We start from the raw sequence: 22,438 nt of genomic DNA, 5'->3' as shown, positions 1-22,438 counted from the left end.
TCGCGGAACACCCTCGATCGATCGATACCATACCTGCTTCTTGCATTACTCTTCTATCTTCAACCTTCTACACTTTTTATTTTCATTCTGTCTCCTTTATTTCCCTCCTTAACTCTCCTTCTTTCTAATTTGAAATGAAAATACATGCAAATCGACGAAGAAGAATTTTTTCTGGCCTTCCCGCTTAGTTTATCGACACCGCTAACCGTATTAATTTTCACTGAAGAACTTGAACGCACCACTTAACATACGAATCGTCGCCGGTTGGCGAGAGATATCATCGACGGGAATTCCTTTATGCATAATATGTACCATACAGAGAGCTATTCCTCTCTCGAACGCAAATATCACGATGTTCTAATTACTTTTATCTCGGCTGCGACGACTGCTCCTTCCCAGAAAACTGTTGTATAGATGTCTCGAAGATGGTTTTGTGGTTGATCGCGTCCCAGTGAATTCCAATAATCTTATGAAAATGCACAACGCGTGAACTTGTTGCTTCCTCTTTCTTCCTTTTTTCAATCTCATCAGTGTTAAGTATAAGTAATATTTCCTAAATTATTAACACAATTAGTTATAAAGTTATACAATCTGGTCAGATATTCATAATTATCCTATAATAATGTATACAAATGTATAATTAATATATATATATGTAGAAGAATATATGAAATTTAGTCGAAAAGGAACGTTGTATTCTATAGAAATGGCTACTGATTATGAGGACTACAAATATTAACTGCGTTGAACATAAATTCTGGTACGATGAAACGCAATTAATTTGATAAATAGCTTTGTTTAATGATTTTAAGGTAGTGTACGAATATCCAAATATTTGTACGATAATTTATACTATTATTCGCTTGTATATATGATATGCGTACAAGAATCCAAACTGGCACTTCGACTGCTTTAATTAAATTTATCTTCGCAAATGCAACAAAAATAGCTAGAAAGATAAAATGTTAATGAAAGAAAACATGTAGAACGAACGTAAAAGAAGAATAAATACATTTCTCCTCGCAAAAGAATAATAAATCATCAACGATGTTTTACAAATTTAATATCACCTCATCAACGAAAAATTGGAAAAACCATCAGATCTAACAGATAACGTATTATATTTTGCGCTAGCGAAACATCTCCCGGCATTTACACTGAGCAATTACGGATTTTATTTTGATTAATACGAATTCCTAGAAAAACTGCTTTCCCGATATTGGATTGCCCGGAACAATAAAAAGTCCTACGGAAAAAAGGAGCGAGATATTATTCTTTCATTGAATAACCACGCTCAAAGCGGAAACGGGGAACGACTTCGTTGAACCTGCCTTTCATTCATATAATAAAATACGGCTAAAACTGATTAATCGAAATGTCTCTCAAAAATTCATATCCGCGCCCGTATGCAAATACGTGGCAATCCGAATTGACATTACACGCTATAATTTACGAGTTTGAGGGCTCTCTTCGTAACTTGAAATATAATTGGTCGCGGTAACAAAATAACGTGCATGTCAGTGCAGAGAAGACGAGACTCCAGAGACAAACGTTTCAGTGGAATTCCTACGGACGATAAATTCGCCATTGTGGAACGAGACTTCGGCCTCTGTAAACGTTAATGATGCATTGACTCAGGCTCGTGGATCGATATTAAGATGATTCACGCTGTTCTAACGGTTAGCCGTGTTGAATAACGAGGACTATATCGATGAGAAAGCGAACATGGTGCCAAGCGATCGATGTTTCTACGTGACTTGAACAGTCCCTTCTCGAAATCGAGTTAGTATTACCACGATCGATGCGACGTTTAATACGATTAATAATCGTACGCCGCGACGGTTCAACGACCCGAAGTCATTCGTTTCGTCAATTAGTAACGATTAGTGGCTCGTTTGACCACAGATGGAGAACTCACCGGAGAAAGTATTTGTGAGTCTTCGTTAGTCGCTCACCCTTCGGAGCATCCCCGGTAATACCTTGAAGCGACTCAATCGGCTTCCCTCGCAAAGATTATTTACTCGTTAGGAAATTAGTTGCTTTATTATCGAGCGGTATCGACTGATTCTATCTACGGCATCGCTCGCAATTTCGCTACGTCGCGTCGTAACCGATCGCCAGCTATTAGCTTTCATCGTAGCTTTTTATCCCCTCTCCCGTACAGTTCACCGTGACGAAGTAAAAGCCGGTGAAGCAACCCGTTCGAAAACTAATTTTTACCTCGTATCGGCTGGTTGCCATTAAATTACCGATCCAATCGATCCCCCTTGGTGCGGCCAACGAACGAGCAGAAACATTGCACCGAAAGGAAAAACCGGCACTTTCGGGTTAATGCGATAGCCGTACGTTTCCACGGAAGCTTTTGCTGAAATTTCATTTCCACCGGTATCGTTTAGTAAACACATTAGATCTGATTTAACCGGCTATCTGGTCAAAAAATATTTCTCCGCATCGGTACACGTCCACGAATTCTCGCTATCCCGAGGAAGCTGTTCGCTTTATGGAGGAACGTTTCATTTTTGACGCGGAGAAATTGTCACGGGCCTGAACGAACGGGAATGAAATCAAACGTGAGACGAATATTGTCGAGTCGCGTTCGTTTCGGCTAAATTTTAAGAATTTTTCCTTCGATGTATCTACACCTTCGTGCATGATGGGTACGACGACGACCAGGGACGAACAAAGTTCCTTGATCGTCGCACATAACGAAACAAGCTTCTTTTCCATCCGCCTGGCGTTCCTCGTATACACTAGGTACACTCACTTTCCAAGAGTGAAGAAACGACGAGACAGGAAAAGAACAGAAAGACTGAAAAAAGAAAGAAAGAATGCCGCTTCATCCAGTGCAGCCGAGCGGAAAATAGCTAATATTCTAAGACATGGGCGACATCGTGCTGGAGATGAGCTTTGGCTGGTAGTCTGTGTATTTTGGAGAACAACCACCCCTTCCGAACTATTTATTCCGGCAGAGGACGAAATTCGCCAGCAATGAAAGGCAACTCTGCCACGCTCTGTACGTTTTTAATTTTAACGTTATCATTTGATTTCACGAATATTCAAAAAGCTTTGCATCAACGAACTTGTTCAAAATGTATATTAAATATTTATATAACACCCACAGCATACGTACGATATCTTTCTGCAAACATAATTCGCAAATATTTCAAAATTGTATAATAGACGTTACATCATTCGATTAACGGAACATAAAAAACATGAAAGAATACTGACAAGCTTTACGAAAGATGAAATCATATGGAAATCATATAGTATAATATAATAATCTCGATTGTAAAATAAATACGTATAGTTTCATGTATAACGCAATGAAAACATATTATTTATCAATTTGAAGCAAATTGAAATATTCGTTATATTGTTTATAAAGTTTAATCGGGATTTTGCAGGGATACAATTGGAACAATTGTAATATGAAATATGTTATATAAAATACACGATAAATTGGGTTGAACGTAAAAGAATTCTTTTTAATATAGGATACATAATACGATTTTGATCATCGGCGAATATTTAAAATAATCTTTATCGCACATTTAAAAATAAATATAACAACAGAATCCTTCCATTTTCACAATCCATTCCAATTAATCATGGCACAAATGCATAAACGTCTGTAAAAAATATTATATTTCATGCCCAATTACCTAAAGCCAACATGTCCTCGGATTCGATGTGTTGGAAATCGATCTGCGCCAATGAATACGATAAGCACATTAAACACTGTTATCTTGCCAGAGATGCAAGTTTCAGGAAGCCATAATTTACACCCTTGCTATTATATTCTGTGTAGTAAGGTGTTTTTGCAACTGTGAAACGGAGTATATAATCGGCTAACTGGTTCGTAACCATCAGTAGCCGAGACCTGGTGTAACATGAAGGTGTCAACGATACTATTGGTGTCTTTTGCGTCGTGGGTAGTGGCCCATCCAGGTCTTCTGCACTCGGAAAAAGTCGACAACAATTCGGTATGTAATACAGTTAAAATATTTTATAGTGTTTTACTAAATTCTATATAAATTATACTTATGTTAATTTTACCAATTAAATAAATTTTTATCCATCCAGGAAGAACAAAGAGCGGAGAAGCAAGAGAAGCTGAATGTATTAATTGAAAATTTAATATCATTGAAAGATAAATTTACACCATTGAAACTGTTTGAAAATGGAAAGTTAGGGGAACCGGGGGCATTTAATATAGCGCAGCAGAGTATCGGTAATGTGGTAACAGATCAAACGAGATTTTAGAAAAATTGATAATATTTGTGTTGTTTAATTACGCAGAGAAATTTGGAATTCCTACGTCACCGATAGCGTTCTTACTTGGTAAGGACAATTTCATCATTTCGACGATTTTAAACGCGATTGGAACAGCCAAACAAGTGATTGGAGCAGCCAAAGAAGTGATTGAAACGATCAAAAGCAATATTAAGAAAGGTGATTCGATTCGTGTATAAAAACACAAACATTTATGCTCAAAATATCTCTTTGCAAAGTACACGTAAACTTCGATATTTGAAAACAAATAAAACGCATCTGTAACGCGAACAAACAATTAATTCGCGATCAAATGCGGCGGAAAAAAGCAAATTCGACAAAAATACGGGAACAGTACAACGGTAAAATTATTGAAAATGCAATTTATATTTTTCAGTGATAAAGTTGCCTTTCCTCGTGCGTGAAGAAAAGACATCAGGTAATGTAGAACGCCTACGCCCAACGTTACATTGAAAAAGTTTACTTTTAAAGGAGCAGATAAATAAAGAAACAACTACATATTACTTTTTAAAGGAGCCAGTCTGGGCTTCGAGAAAACTGATTCTGCTCAGTTGAAAGAGCATGAATCAAGTGATAAAGACGATTCTCGACTATCGACAGGAATTGAAGGAATCGATATGAACGAGGTGAAAGAAGGTTACAGCAATGGTTATCGGAAATCAACAGAAGGTGACGCAAAAGAAATTGTCGGCGAAAAACACGTTATTCACTCTGCTGATTCTCCGGTATCGTCGAAAGGGAATGCAAAAACAGATACCAGCGAGAGGAAACACTGGGAAGGGTCTCAGATATCAACGAAACTGGAAGAAAAATCAGCTAGCACAAAAAAGCAGAGTCATTCGGTCGAAAAAGCTGAGAAAAAGTCGTTAACTAGCGCGAAAGAAGAGACTTCTCAAGGTCAGATGAATGTTATGGAAAAAGTAGCTGTCGACGAGGAAAAAAGACAATTCGAAGAAGAGTAGAAGAAGCGTAGTAGCATATTGACCATCGATCGATCAAACAGAGAAGTAAATGCATTAGATAAGAATATAGAACAATAAAGGAGAACTTAATTTAAAAGGGAAAAAACACGATTGTTCGTTTTTGTCAAAGTTAAGAGCAAATTTTCCAGAAATTAACAAGAAAAGAAAGATAACCGGATAATAAAAATTGATCAAGAAACGTCTATCGTTGAAAGAGAAAGTAAAAATACTTCACATTTATCTGGAAAAGTTGTTAAAAATTTCAAGAAAATACATAGAAAACGCTGACACAACGACATCTGTCGAAAGTAATATAATCACGCACAGAATGCTCGACCATGAAAGGATGAACTTCATCGAGTGAGAAAATTGATGAAAAATCATCCGCTGTCATGTAACGATCGATCTGCTGGAAAAACAACTACGACCAGAAAAAAGCGACAATCTTTACAGACTATTTCAAGACATCAACAGAAATTGATGAATAAGCAGTAATCGAGGGGGAAAAAGATGGTTGCTAGCGGAATTTTATATCATCAACTGGAATTTCTAAGCAAGAAAACTAGAAAAAGACGGTCACTGGAGTACCTCTAGTGAATCGACCAAACGTGTCATGCAAAACATAACTTTCAGAAGAAAATAGTTTTAAAGTATCAATCGATGTCGTCGGAGATGGAACCGAGAGCATGGAAGAAAACGAACGCGTCAGGATTTCTTGCGTATTAGCTAGAATTGATGAGTAAGCGATTGTGGACAGCATTGATGTCGTGATAGAACGATTGTGAAGGACTTTAAAGAATAAACGTCAAGTGCATAAGGAGGAATACTAACTAAGGCTATTCAGAAGAATGAATAATTATAAAATCATTTGCAAATATCAAAATGTCATATGTTTGAAATATTAACAAATGCATCTGTAACCGCCATTGTATAAAATAGTGAATAGTATAGTTAATATTGTATGAGCTAATGGACAAATTATTTCAAACGTTATGGTCACAACTTGTAATTTACAAGTATATGTATTAGTGGGCTGGAAAGCTTAATTATTTAATTATTTAATCTACGTTACATATATGGGTGTTTCTTTATTTTTGTGTATCTTAAAGGTAATACATATCTTGTGCACACATTATCTGCTTGTATTTAATTCGTTTATTCACCTTGTTTTGTTAACTTAACGCTAGTTATTAATGTGAATATCTAATATTAGTTTACCGCGAAAGTTACATACTGTATAATTTATATGATAATTAAATATAATCCAGTAGAGATAATGGTTTCTGTATTTCGAAAAAAGGGAATATATTTAGATTCGATATATTTTCAATGATTAAATTCTCGAAAATTTCTAAACTCGCCAGCCTATATAGAAAAATAGCACGACAATAATTAACTATAAGCTTCACTTTGGCTACTTTCTTCGTATTTATCGAGTTGCATTTGTGTGATATCGCAAGTGTGACAATGCGACTGTTACTAGCTGCAATTGCGGATGATCTATATCGAATGTGGACGTTACGCAGCATGTAGGAAGTTCTACGGCCACGACCAATTACGCGTCTCCGGATATAAATCATCGGAAATATGAAGCCTACTGACGCAACCCGTCCATTGATACATTGTTACCATTGTGAGAAAGTAGCGGTGCATCTTTAAAAATATACGCCTTTAAAATGTCAACTCGTACTACGAAACGCATTGCACAATATTCAGAATCCTTTCTCTCGATTCTAACGGAAGAAAGTTTTCTTTCTGTCAGAGTTTCGTAAAGAAAACGATACAACTAATCGTTTTACGAATTCAAATTTGAAACGAAAATATCTTTCAACTAACATATAATGTAACGTTTGAAATGTTTCATGGTGTCGTGTTCCAATTCTAACATTTCAAAACATTAGATTTATTAATCACATACTGACCTTTCAAAGACTACAGCAGACAATAGTATATACTAACGCTAGAATGCTAGAACTCTTTCGTTCGAACATACTTCCTGTTGACCGACGTATACAATGTAATATACAATTTATTTCAAAAAAGGGTTACGAACATCTACGAAAATGACATTAACTGGTTTATCCAAGTTTAACATAGGTCAGATAGAAAGTCGCTTACAATGGACATAGTAATTTCTTGAAACGTTAATCTCGTTCAAAGCTTCGGCAGAATCGGAACAATAATCTACCAGGAAACCTAAGTCGACTGGAACCTTCTACTAACTAGGAGAGTGCAAGCTTTTCGCGTCACCGACTTCATTGGAAGTTTGCGCGCTAGTAGATTCTATTTTTACAGAGATTACTACATTCTAGGATTAAGTATACGACATTTTATGAAACATTTGTTACTGAAGTTTTTCTGAATTAAAGTACAATTAAATTATAATTTTAACAAGAAAATGAAACTAATACATTAAAAACTCATTCACATATACTATATCAAATCGTTAAAAATATTTCAAGCTTCTATCTAACTTATAGAGAAAACGGCACAGCAGGCGATGCTGTTTCACAGGAACGCAAAACAGACAGTTTATAGGCGTTCGATTTTCTGGAGGTTAATAGGCGATCGATAGTCAGTAACTAGCAGCGACGCAACGCCAGTGGCGTTTTTCCCGCGTTTATCTGGTGTCGATTGGTTTAAATCGCGATCCATCTCGCGGTGGGCCGCTGTTAACGCTCGGCCCGGCGTGAATCGCGCGCTCCGCTGGCGGCCCGCAAATTACAGACTTCGTTAGAATCCCCGTTATCTCGATACCTCATCTCTTCCCCGGGAATTATAAAAACAATTCAGATTTATACCTTACGGCTTATCACGCGGGAGAAAGTTATCTACGTGCGCGGGCCTGGTTAGTATGTTGCGCAGACAGCGACTGATAAATCTCCACGAGGGAAAGGTTTTGTTTCCAGTAAAGATTACAGCCGTTCGATAAAAAGTCATTGTACTTGGTCAGGCAGAGAGCAAGAGAAACTCGGAAGGAAAGAAGGAGACGCAACATGTTCGCAACAAGAATTAGAGTAATTTAAGTAAAGATGGATCAGAAGAAACAGGCCAATTAAATTCGTATTTCTCAATCTATTTGTCAGATACGTAATTCGTTGATACTGGCTGTTATAGTAATTGCAATCGACCTTGTAACAATAATGAACCGCATGTAATACAAATTGAAGTAGACTTTGACATCTTACATGCATTACTAACTTGTAAATACAATGCTTAGTACTTCCAAAATATTTCAGTTCGAAACGTGTTTTAAAAATGAAGTCCACCACCTTCTTGTTCTGCCCTACGATGTAACCGTTGAGAAATGATCGAAATATTTGTCAAATTGTTAGGTTGCGGTAAGCCTCGATTTCCAATCGACCGTTCATCAAACACACTGTGTGTGGGGAACGTGCGAAGGAATGTATGTATCCTGGCGCCCTTCGCACGGCAGCAAATTTCGCCAGGCTCTCCGTCTCGGAAAGCCATTCTGCCTTCAGGAGAGGATACGGGCGCGCGAGATGGGACGCGTACATTCGAATTAATAAACCTTTCATAACGAGGCAAACGTTACCGTATAACTAGCTGTGCGTACACGGGACCCTGTCGTGGTCGCAAAAATACAACCGTGTACGAAATTTACGCGCGTCGTGCCGCATAAACTGGCGGTGGCCGCGTGCCTTCCCCTTCGTGGATCGGGACCAGCGCAAGTACAAGGTGGTGCGACAAAGATATGCTTCCTCGTTACCAAATGGAGATCGAAGCTCTGCTCTCTATGCCCCCACGTGCTCGCGAATCGAGAATCGTAGTCGGCCCATGCACGAGATTTATACCGGTGCACACGCATTATGGCGTTGTTAATATGCAAGCCAGCGAGCTGAGTGTACGTGTGTATAGCGCGCGAAATGGAGAAGGTAGAGTGCGAGCAGCACACGAGTCAGCGACCAGAAAGAGAAGAAAGAGGGAGAGAAAAGACACAGCTGAGCCCGCGTACTTTAGTAATTTATTTAGCTGCCGTGCCGTAATCCGAGATATTCATCCGGGTAATGGGTAATCGTAGACGCACTCGCAACCGTGCCTTGGAATCGCGGTAATTATAACTGTATACACCGACACATCGGTGATACACTCGCGTACGGGTAGCAGCTACGAGAACACGCGAATGCACCACGCTCGATCTTGCACCACAAATTCAACGATTCTGTCTCTTCTATTGCTCGACGTCTGTTTAACGATGTCTGTTTAACGATCGGTTGAGCCGCAATTTTGCATTCTCGGCTAGCGTGCACTCTTAACGTGGATACTTTTAACCGTTCTATTGTCAGATATAGAGTGTTTGGAAAGTTCAAAAGTTCAAGTAATTTGTAAGGGTGTTTTATATTTTGAAATAGGATGTCAATTGAATTTATAAGGGCGTTCTAATGGATATGAGTTGAGCAATCTTGTGTTTTATTTGAAAGATTCGTGCGCAAAGAAGAAGGACAGAGAATGAGAACAACTAAGTGGTATGAAATCTGACCTTATGAATTTAGAATTTTAAATTAGCCCGAGTTAGGGTTAATCTAATGCTAATATCGAACAAAATAGCCCGGTAAACTGTATTAGTTATATCAAACAGGACTTAATGGCAGGTGATTTCATAGAAGACATTTATAGCAGTCTCTCCTGGAAGCCACACGTGCGTTGTTATACATAATACTGTATACATATGTGAACCGTCACATGCATTCTAACACGCCCGCCTGATTCCAATTGAGTTGCGCGCATTGATCACGCATTTTTGCAATTCCCGTAATGTTCATATCACGCCAAAAACCAATATCACGATATCTCTGCCATTCTATCTGCTTTTAGCTGTATAATATGTCTGCAAATTATTCAACAGCTCTTTCGAAACATTTCGTATAGTAAACTTACCAATCGGAGGATGAGGTTCATGAGATGAATAAAAGTCGAAGACGATCGTTTCTAGATACTTGTAAGAAATTAATGTTCATTGTTTTGTTGTTTGACGAAGGAAAAGTTGCTTCGTCGAAAGTTAACGTAAGTCGACTGAGATTTATACCGGTAATCCGGTAAGCCATTTCGAGCAATGAACAGCGAAGCACTCCGGCGACGAAGTACCGTGGCGAGATTTAGCTCGAGATTAAAATTTTAAGTGCCACGGAAAAGCCGATGAAACGCTCGCGTTTCAACGTGATTCACTACCGTATCGTGTTTAGTTGCATTTGCGACGAATATGAAGCTTTCTTAGAATTTCTATACGCGAAACATAGAGCCAACCAAATAAATAATTGCGAAAATACTCGCGATTCAAAAAGAAATACGTAGGCTGTAACGTATCCACGACTACGAATTTTTAATATCGAACATAGAGTATCCACGGGCTCGACCTGTTTCTCTTCTCCTCATCGTTCGATCAATTTTTATCATCAAACTGAACGTAGTCCGAAGGAGACCCGTAGGGTAGGCGAAGGTTAAAAAAGTCATGAAAAGGTCGCCTTATCGAAACACGTGGGAACCATTGATCTAGGTAATACGTACATACAGGCGAAGTTGGAAACATTGTTGAGGTTGATCCATCGGGGAAAAGGAAGGAGGAAAAGAAAAGGGGAGGAGGAAGAAGACGACCCACGCGCCTCAATAACGATCACGATGCGATCGTGGCACTAGCCCGAAGCGGGCAACGAAGACAATAGCCGTAAATACTGGACACGAGATGCTCGTCATCGTACAGGGAAGCAAGGCATAATTCACAATGGGTATATCTCTTTAAATCGCGCGAAAGCGTAAAAGCTCGTCGCGCGTTCGCCCAGCGAGACCGTGGCTGCACCGGCTATGATATATTATCGCGGCTGAACTTTGCACGTTTCACCGGCTGCGATCGAACGTGACTTTTCCGCGGGCAATTGAACGCCGTTTCGCGCGAAAAGACGCTACAGGGATCAAATACGTACGAATGATCCTTGACACTGCAACCTGCGACAGGAGAGCAACGAAGGTTGATAGATTAATCTCGTACCTAGTTAACGTCAGGTTCTCCATTCTTCGGCCTTCGGAAAACGTGAAACGTGTACGGGAGCCTTTTATATATCTCTAACGTATCGCGACGTGCGTTAAAAAAGAGTCTGATCAATCATAGCACGTGCCAGAACGGCGATTATTTTGCAACATTTAGGATCGCTTTAATAGAAACGAATATCCTAGGTGATAACAACATTTCGATGTTTACGTACAATATCTTCTGTGTTACATTTCAATTTATTATTAATTAAATATTCATAAAATATATTAATTAAATGTGAACATAATAATAGCATTTCGACGTAACAAACGATAGAGTTTGTTTTCACACATATAGGAATCGTGTACCATATTTTGCATAGAAATTTCTAGAGCATCGGGTAGTTAAATGGACAACGATATAATGGAACAGACCGCAAAATAATACATTTGAAGCGTTATTGACACGGCCATTAATTTAGGCGTAACAAAGGATATAGAAAGTACGTGTTTGTTATAACTAATGAACTGAACGTCAAATCGCGATTCTATATCGCGGCCGCGGCATTGTTTTTACGGGTTCGTTTGAATACCGACGTGGCGCAGCGCGAGACGAGTCGTGCGAAGTTTCCTGTGGAATGGAAAACAGATAGCCGGCGAGTTCAATAGCTTCAGCAAACGTGACTTTCGACAATGTCGGCATTCAGCCGGTCGACTACTCTTGTCCCTCCAACGGCGACCAACGTCGATTCAGTCGCTGCGTCGTTTTCAACATGATAATCGTTTCCCGCCGAAACGTGTATTCGTCTGTCACCGTCCGCCAAATGAACACGGTCTTTCAAGCTGGTCTGAATCGCGGCGCTGCCTTGAAAACTACGTCGAGCAAAAACACAGTCATTTAATCAAAACCACCAAGCTCCCCGTGAATATGCCACCCTCTTTCGCTCTATCTCGCCGTCACTTTTTCTTTCTTCTCTTTATTCGCCGTATCGCGTGTTGCAAAGCACCGAATTCAGCTGAATTCGCTGGAACGCCAGATTTTCGTCGTTAAAATACAATCCGACTGTAAACTCCCCCGTTGACAACGCGTTCGCGTGAGTTTACCATTTCTCGCGACACGTCTAATTAATTGAGATGATAAACGTATCCGATTCTCGAGCCAGTTGGTGCGGTGTGTACGTCGTTTCGAGGCGATCAGTCACCGAGGCTGGACAAAGATGCGATTTCCGTTAGCCACGCCGCCATTGAAACCCTGCCTGCCGCAGCTCGATTATAAGTCGAGGCTTAAGAAGACATCAAGCGGTATTCGCGGCTATCGCCTCGTATGTCATCTACCATTCAATTCATTCGTCATTCCTCGTAGGCATAATACCACGCGTATACAGAGACAAACGGCGCCATCAGTTCAATTAAAATTGACGACGACTCAAGTTCCAGACGTAACACCGTGAATTGTACGTTGTGTATAGGGAGAGAAGGATGTCAAGGAATAAAATAAATTCTGCGACGCTTTCATTGTAAGGTATTTACTTTGAAAGCATAAATTTGCTGAAATTATCGAACAGACAATATGCCAGGACACAATGAGCTATGAACAGGTTCGATCGTAAAAAATAGAACTGTCAAAGTACGTTGAATTTAAAAATATGCTTAATAAAATGAATCGTTTGATGCTTTGAACGATTGACAAAGAAAGTTCACGAACGACGAGTGATAGTGGTGCATAATGGGTGATAGAGAAAACTAACCACGTTAACGTATAATTTTCCTATTCGTTCGTTTGCAATTTACTGTCAGGTGTTACGACGTCTTAGAAAATTGCTCAGGAGCGCCGATCGCGGCTACGTAACTGAATATATTTAATATTTCTTCCGTTCCAGGATAATTTAAAGACGAGCCGCGTTATTTCGTAGCTATCGAGCCTCGAAACTAATTGCCGCGGAACAAACGCGACTGACAAGTGAAAGTGTTCAAGGAAATTATGCGAGACTAAATTGAACTTTATTAAACTTCGATACGCGTTAAGAGGGAACGTTGGAGGAGGATCGGGCCGGGCATTTAGTCGCTTTCACGTCGAACGTTATTGAAAACCGCACGGAAAGCAATCGAGAGAAAACAAATACGTTGCAATTTACGTTAAGAAAAAAGGAAGAATAAGAGAAAAAGAGAGCAGAACGAATCGACAGAAAGTGGAGAAGAAAAGGGGTTAACTGCAAATCGAACAAACGTGATTCGTCGAGCAAAATAGCCGACCCGATCGAGGATTTTTCCCCATGAAACGCGACTTTGCAATATCCGTCATTCGTTGTTCATAATTCATCATTGCGACGTGTATCATGACAAGAAAGTATATTGAAGCGTGAGCATAAAACACCAGCAGCGCTGAACGATTCATGCATTATAAATGTCGCCAATCAAGCAAGTCGAAACGACGTGAAAAGACCGAGACGAAGGAAAACTTGTCTAATCGACGTGCATTCGTCGCAATAAAAGATGCAACGGGATGGTTGTACCGTAACTGGAAGGGAGCTGTCGTCGATCCTAGACACGACGCTATCGTCTGTGAAAGACTAACGACTATCTGGGAATAAGCAGCTGCGGCGTAATGTGTTTCGTTGTACACGCTGTTTGACATTCGCGAATCGTTTTCAGCGTCCGATCACTTTTCACCTGACAGTTAACTATACGAGGTATCGTGGTAAATGTTAATAATAACTTTCGACCAAAAATTTGCCGTAAAACGACATATAAATTTGTATTTAGTATTCTCTTAGAAAATTCTATGCACGCGGTTTATTATCGTTCGTATAAGAGGTAAAAGTAATCATAGAGAATTCTTTTTCCCTGTCTCCGTGTCTTCTTCAGATTGATTAGGAACCGAGAATTACGAAGCAACAAGGAAGATGACCATGCACTAACGAAGTTCCCACTAACAAACCGTGTTGCAGTAAATGACGCGTACAGATGTGCGAGTTTATAAATTATGTAACCATAATTTAGAGGGTAGACGGAGCTACATATTGTCAATCGAATTCAAAAGAATCCTAACACACGTCTGAGAGCCAATCTTTTTAAAAACATTGAATTTTACGGAAATCAGTAAGATTACGATACAAGCGTACACGTAAATCGCGCGCTCATTGTCGATGCTCGTCCATTCGATCTGTTATCATCGTAATCTAAATAGCGATTCGTATCTTCCGCATCCAAAGAAATAAAATTTTATTCGACAAAATCGAACGATTCCACGAACTACAGGGCGTTACCAGACTTTAAAGAAAATATCCGCTACGTGCAGTACGCGCACGTGTGCATTTATTGTTTTCGTTGTGGCGGACAGTCATTAGGTGGGTTGCGAGCTCGACTCAATCCCTCGCGCCAGCGAATCGTTCGTACGGCCGTTTTAATACTCTCCGCCGGTAAACTGGGAATTTCTCCTGCGGGCCGGCGTGGCTAACGGTAAATTAACAACGAGCAACCGGCGAGCAGCGCCCAACCAGGATCGAAAGGCTCTCCCCGTGCTTCAGAGGATCGTACACGAGAGACTTGCGGCCGAAACGCGCGCATCGGCGCCGTCTCATCCTCTTTCACTGGAACAATGCGAGACCCGCTTACCACCCAGAAGTAATTTCGCGAACGCGTAAAAACTTTTTTACGATACTTTAATCGTCCTCTTTGCCCCCGCTTTCTCCACGCTGCGCCAACGACGAAGATGACGACGACCGGTTGTTTCACCGCGCGTTTTCAACCGTGGCCGAACGATTCTGCAACATCCTGCTACCACGTTTACCGTGGACAAGTGTAACAGCGCGTAATTGATGATGAAATACGCGGTATTGTAAAGATTTAACGTTTCTATGCTGGTTCGGGATCTCCACGGATGGGAGTACATTGTGTTTTTAATTTTATTATAATTCTGGATTACTGGAAGCTGGATTCATTTCTCGTAAAATTGCGACAGCGTCGTGAATCGTAATTTGAAAGTGGAAATGAAATGTTAAATCCTGTATTATGGAAGAATCTGGTGCTATTTAATGTTCTGCTCACAAAAGCTAGGGATTCATATAATTCCTGCGGACTGTTTGGTGAGATTGAAATATTTAGGTACAAAGTTACGACGTACGCGTGATTGAGTATGCATATCTGTGTGTACGAGGTGAAAATCGGGTTAACGAGTATGATATGAAAACAGGGTAAAGGGTGGCATGGAATGGAATTAAATACTGTATAAGCCATAAAGAAGAGAGATAATTGTGAGGAATTTTTATCATGTATTTTTTAAAATTGTATTTTTTTTTAGCTCTGTTTCCAAAAAATTCAGAGAAAGGACTCCTATTTAACAAAAGTTATTCTACTGAGGCCATAAATATTCGATGCATTTGTACAGATTATTCATTTAACTGCAGTATTTGGAGTACTGATTGTGACTAACTGTATAAAAACTTGTGACACATCTTTTATGACATTTTAGATTAGAATTGATATACACTATTTACGTTGATACCATTCGGATTTTTCGCGTACGTATAATACACAAACATGTTAATTTCTGGAAATTTCTGGGAATTTCTGGAAATTTCTGCAAAATTTTCAAACTTGATGAATCAGCGAACTTTTCTTCTTTGCATTTGCTCGAAACTTTTGCTGTTGAATTTGAAGTTTTTCTTTCAGCACGAATGAAGTCGGAAGTCAAGCATATAGAAATTTTTCTAAAGAAGATTGCAGTACACTTGTGTTAATTTCTCTGTTCGTTAAAAGACATCGCAAGGAAGTAGTTTTCTAAAAGAACGAGACGACAGTTTCTGTCAAAAGAGAAATTTCTGGGAACATGTCTGGAGTTTTAGATACATCTTGTTTTTTTTTTTCTTGATCAGAAGTATTAAAATATTTAAAGTATTCTCAAATATTTGCATGACTATTTTGTATTTAATTTATATTCTATTTAAATTATCGCTGACATTTTAACTTCTGTAATTGTCGATCGCTTTAATCATTTGATAATGTAACGGAATAACAGGATATACGACATGAACGTTCCTTATCAACAAATTTCTCTTACTCGCGGCATCAGATATAAATAATACACGTCACGTATGACATATTACATTCTCAATAACGAATTTAACTACTTACCCGATCTCTAGATGCATTATAAAAGGATTAAGCGGTGTATATACGGGTATACACAGGTCCATATAAGGAGAGCAATGATCTCGGATCGATCTAATTTATTCTCTGTCGTTCACTTGCAACCCGTTGGCCAAACTCTCTACAAAAGAATGACGAACATCTCGCTTGATTAAACATTAACCCGTTTCAACCAATATCCGTACGCTTTACTTTACGCGGGGAAACGGAAAAGGAAAGGAAACCACATGTACACAACGCGTGACACCGTACCGGCCTTCAAACTTGTACAACGTGAGCACCATCGGCGAGAGTTGTCGGACGTTCGAGTAGCTCGGGACTAAAGGTAAGGAGACGGTCCTCGAATCGTTGCGTTTATCTCGAGCAACGTCGTTTCGCGATGAATAAACAGCAGCGGAGCTTCTTCGAAACAATTTAATCTACATAAGCTAACAGCTACCTGTCTGGCCTCGTGGCCAATGGGGAGATTTGAAGCACTGGCCGGAATATAGCCCGGAGCATCGTCTACAGCAAGTCTTGGACCTGTATGTACGTTCGGAAGGACACGATAGCCACAACATCGTGACTCGAAACACGAGAAGAATCGTGTAGACGGAGGAAAGTGCGTGGACAAAGAGAAGAGCGTTTCTGAAATCTACGAGGCCACAAATAAGAGATAAAGCTGGCCTGGCACTTCCTATCTCGGATCTGGCCGTTGGTATCACCGAGAATCCAGGGATAAGATGGAAGACCTCCCAGCGGAGCGTACACCTTAGATTGAATTATCGAACCGATCGATTCCAAATTTAACCTTGCACCGTTTTCTCGTATGTCGGCAACGTGCTTGCAATGTGCTTGCAACGTACTGGCAGCGTGTCGCGTTGTTGTCTATCGGCGTTACATAGTTCGGCGAAGTTCAAACGAAGGAACGTCGTTGAACAAGCAACAATTAATCGTTCGTATACGAAGTCACGGTACGCCGAGTTCGACTCGAACAACAAGTCACGCGCAAGATATTAAAACATATTACGCGCGGCATTAAACGGTAGGTTGTGGGGCCCGCACGATCTTCGAGAATGTTATTCGGCTGTGAAATATCAAGCAAACGAGCCGCCCGCGGCGCACTTTCGAACGAGCTAATTGAAATAACAAGTGCAAACGAACGATTTCCACGGGGGCATTAATCTTTTAGCGCGATTAATTAGGGGTGGAGCGTAAAGCTCTTTGATAATGAAAACGTCGAAGCTCGTTAGTAGTGTTCAACGATCATTAGTCACACATTCGTGCGGCGATCGTCGCGGAATGAAACGAATTTAAATGATAAAAATTACGGTGAAACCAGTCGCCGGTGTTTCGCCCGAATATTGATCATCCTTCATTAACGGATTCATTAAAATTTGGCAGACATATATTTTCAATAGGCTCGATTTATTCTTTCGCTCGCTAGTGATTAAACATACTCTCCTCGATTACGACAGTGTGATCGTTGAAGGGTGACTGAGAACGTTGGCATTCGACAAACCTACCAATGTGTATGTACAAGTAATCTTACAGCCGAAACGTGACTGTATCTCTTTGCAAAAATTAATTATCGAGAATTACCGATTCGCAATATGTACCTAGATACACTATCGATACATAGATGATTATAATTGAAGTGTACATACATATATCTAATCGTATGTTTTCCTCGATAAAAGTCAATGTTACCTTTGTGAAAGGTGCGTGTACGTACGTTTTCAATAATTACAAAACCAAAATATCTGATACTTGTCGCTTTAACGTTGAAACACTTGTAAACAATTACATTTGTCGGATAAAATCTCCATACGCATCGGACGAGGATAAACGACGTCGATATCCTTCTCTTCGTGTTCGGAATTGGCAGATTGACGGTTAATCCTCACGTTGTATCGATAATGTTCGTCGAAGTAGCAAAAACCGGCCAGAAGTAACGTTATCGAGTCGACGAGGGAACAAAGGCGTTGAAGTTATCTTCCCGATCCGTGTCAACTTGTCTCGACTCGTCACGACCCACACCGAAAATGTCTGAACTCATCATAATCCGGCTGAAATCGTTTTCAGCATGCGCTGACTCGTCGCAACCGGTTCTGGCCCGTGTGCGTCCGTCCTAACCCATCTCGACCCGTCCAGATTCGTGGCTCGTTAAACTCGTTTAAACCTTCCCAGACACAGTTCGCCTCGCGTCACCCTGTTTGGATACGTTTACTTTGCCGTTCAAATTGACCTGGACCTTCTTCTTTAACGTTTCAGATCACGTGGATCAACGTGGATTTGTCTACATTAGCTTGGATTGTTTTCTCGTCGCTATTATTCGCATCAGACGTAATCCCTTTCGTCGATCTTATCCTGGCAATGTACGTATTTTGAAATTTCTGCATTCAATGATTAATGGTTTCCTTGATCGATTCGACACAATGGTGGTTTCGTGAAATATTTCCATATATTTATTATTATAAGTATAAAAGCAGATAGTGCGATATTTGCAAATTCTCGATTCGTTTCGCAAACGTAGAATATACATACGAAATAAATTTGGAAATTACAGGGGAATGGTTTGAAATTACAATATTCTATTTTATTCAGGTATATTAATTCAAGTACTTTTTCTAGCAAGTAAAATTTGGATCAGAAAAATAACAACTACACCGATATTAATATTAATAAATTTTACTTTTGAAATGGAAGTATCATTACCGTCACGCTGCTCTACATACTTAACATAAGCTATTATGCTGATTCGAATTCTTTATAATACGAATAAAAGCTTTTGATCTTCTATTTCGGTACCCAACAGGAATTCATAAATTCATAAAATTTATCTCCAATTCAACTCGGCTCGCTAATAAAATTTAATTGGAATCGGATTCCCATTGAGCGGAGCGCGCGATGCTCCTAATAGTTAAGCAAAGGACAAGAATTTCGTAGCTGGACGTGTAATAACAGAGAGAGAATACCGAGGAACGTAATATACGCACGGACGTACAGTAAGCGAGAGAACCGCCCGTTTTTCTCTGTTTCCCGCAGCAAGGTTTCAGGGTGGTTCGAACAGCCAGCAGGGGTCTTTAATTAGCGGACTATTTAGCTTTTATCTTATCGCAGCAGAGGATCGGATAAGTTACGTGTGGCCACGTGTAGCTTTCTATCTGGATAGCACGTCGACGGTGAAAAGAAGAAGAAAACTGTTCGTTGGACGACCTTTTAACTCCACCGTTGAGGAATACATTGGTGAAAGAGGACGACAAAAGTGGGAAGAGGAACCGAACGGTAGGATGCAACCGCGAGGCACTTACCTTAACAACTCGACAGATTTGTGAAGCCCGCCTTGATAAAAACACACAATTACCGGGACCGTCCCGGCACATACGTTCACCGTAGCTCGAGCCTTTAAGCATTTTTACCGAGTCATTGCTTTATGCGCGATGGCCGACATTATTTCGAGTTTCCTGCGGCGCCGTAAACGTCCCCCCTTTTGCTTTTAAAAAGAAATCACCGTATTCATAGGTCGCGGAGAGAACAGGCGCGCGTTTTCGCATAGACCGTGTAGCAAACCTGCGACTCTGATTCGCTAAAACGTAGTGAAAATTAACATTTTTGCGTCGCGTGCGCGATACGAATAATCGACCGTGTGTTTGGTACATTAAACGAAAGTTCATCCGACGAGTCGAGTCGGTGCAAATAAAGAAAAGATACACGTGAAAACACGCGACTAGTTGCCGTATCCTCCGCTCAGCAAATATTGCTCTTGAATTATATCGTTATAAACAAATATTAATTGCTTTAAATTTGTTATTTACGTTCATGTCGTTAGCGATTAATTGTATGTACTATGTACTATGAATATATCAAGATTAAAAAAAATAGCTCTCTATTTCATGCTGCATGTAGAATATTATAATGTGTAACACATCACAGGAATTTCCTTAAAGTTATTAACTGGACTCGTTAAACAAATTATACGCACTAAAACGTATTTGCGGTTAATTATCTACTTGTTTTTGACCATCGATCGTGTGGTAGATAGTAACGATCGTCTGAAAATGAGCAAGATTTTTCTCCAACCGGGTAAACGACAACGATCGGTAATTAAAGTCCGTTAATGGATTCTAAACTGTAAATTACGAGTTTTTAGCATTCGTTCACGCACGATATCGCCTTTACCTACAAGGTTTTCATAGCACATAAAGATCGCGGAACATGGAAACTCGTCCGTTTGCAGCGCGTAACTTGTAGTTAGCATCCCACGTAATTCGTTAGTCGAGCGAGACAAGCTCGTAGAAAAGCTGTACCTTAGCCGGAAAAACTGGGACTACATTCAACGACGACTATACTTCACCTGAGATCGACATTTACTCAGGGTTCTTATCTGGTTGCGACAAAAACAATCCTTTTTAACGAGCTTTAACGCTGTTCTAGCTTTATCGCGGATATTTTTCACGTTTCTGCGAGATTTTCATCGATGTCGAAATTGCTCGGATCGTAAATATTAATGGAGCGTGCCAGGTACTGCGCAGCGGTGTGTTCTTGTGTTCGATTTGCGTAATTTGTCGATGTTCGATCAGCAATAATTATTGACGGCGGACGACAAATTAAATCGTCGCGTGTATCTCGATCGAAGCCATTCAAGATCCGATTAAATACGCGGATGATAAGCATTAGATCGAATTCAGGTTTCTGTTGGCCATTGAAATGAGACGCGGCGCGCAGTTTTCCATACGATACAGCTAGGTATAGCCGGCAATTTCGTCCGCAATCATAGAGACAAATGAGAATTGCCGAGTGACATTAGCACTGATTACGAACAGGATTGCTAATCTATTTATAATTGTCCCGGCTGCATCGTGTCCCTAAATGCGATGCCAATTAACCGTTGGAATCGTTTGTGCGCGCATCAAGAATAGTCTATAGACACAGGATGCGCCAAATGGTGAAACTTGCACCAAAAATGGGACCACGTTTACATGATCGAGCATGTAATTATCAATCGACGTTTATACGAATCGTTTATTTGAACGTTAATGTGTAAGTAAACGTAAACTATGTACAACGTAAAGTAGGTTGAGTCTTAGGAATGTAAGTGGAATAACCATACCTGAAATTCATCTTTCTAACTTACTTCTTGTTTCTTTTACAATTTTGTACTCTTAATCGCCATCCCTTTAAAGCTTAACTGAAGCGTAAACCTTCGACTACACAACTTAGTACCGCAAAACACTTTCTGTGTAGAATGTTAAGGATTTATAGTAGAAAAATCTAGAATAAGGTCTTAGTAAGCGCATTTCACGTAAAAAATATAACAAATGTTGATTAGAAAATGAATTTTACAATGTATGTTAACTGAAACGCAAAGAGATATTTATATTTTAAAGACAAGATCGTATAAAGATTTATGGCGTATAGAAAACGCTTAGACAGTTCAAAGGCAACTCTAACGCGGTTATTAAACGTGTAGGTACTAAAGACGTAAGACTAACTGACAGTGAAATAGCAATAATTTGCTATCATTAAACGAACGCTAAATAATCACATTAAACGTAGCTAGGGTTTCACTATCGCTCGTACAATCTTATTGTCTTTCTTTCCCATATAAAGTAACAATGCATTCAAGTAGTCCCGTGCCTCTAAATGATTGTGCACGCCCACTAACAATAAAACATGACTTGTTGTTGTGCATACATAGATTATCAAACAATTTAATGAGACAACGAATTAGTATATTGTTTACACGATTGACAACTTTGCACGTGAGCTTCTAACATACTTAATTTGAAAAAAAAGTAAAATAGATATAGTTCAAAACAAAGTTCCAAATAAATTTCATCCGAAAAAGGTCCTCTGAATTTGTTAGACGTCAAAGCAATAATTTTTTATCAATCCACCCAGTGCACGATTTGCCTAATGTTTACTTAACATCTTGGTTTAATTAGACAGGGCAAGCATTTGCTATCCGTGTTTAAAGTTGTTGCATCAGGCAATTATCGAACAGTTGCGAAGTTTAATAAATGCGACTTCTCGGCAGAATTTCTCGATTTCAGATCGAAATCCGT

The 22,438-nt window shown here is 39.7% G+C and overlaps 1 protein-coding gene across 1 annotated transcript; it reads left to right on the top strand.

Moving 5' to 3' along the window:
- The first annotated feature begins 3,893 nt into the window (after positions 1 to 3,893).
- On the top strand, positions 3,894 to 5,351 carry LOC117213776. The gene is made up of 5 exons (XM_033459426.1): positions 3,894 to 3,986; positions 4,087 to 4,234; positions 4,303 to 4,455; positions 4,673 to 4,714; positions 4,810 to 5,351. The coding sequence occupies exons 1-5, from the start codon at positions 3,894 to 3,896 to the stop codon at positions 5,256 to 5,258; spliced, it is 885 nt and encodes a 294-aa protein (XP_033315317.1). The 3' UTR covers positions 5,259 to 5,351.
- Positions 5,352 to 22,438: the final 17,087 nt, after the last annotated feature.

The sequence above is a fragment of the Bombus bifarius genome, unplaced genomic scaffold (genome assembly GCF_011952205.1).
Source record: "Bombus bifarius isolate JDL3187 unplaced genomic scaffold, Bbif_JDL3187 scf7180000009125, whole genome shotgun sequence".
Lineage (NCBI taxonomy): Eukaryota > Metazoa > Arthropoda > Insecta > Hymenoptera > Apidae > Bombus > Bombus bifarius.
The sequence above is the reverse complement of the archived record's forward strand: the minus strand, read 5'-3'. Positions and strand labels throughout refer to the sequence as shown.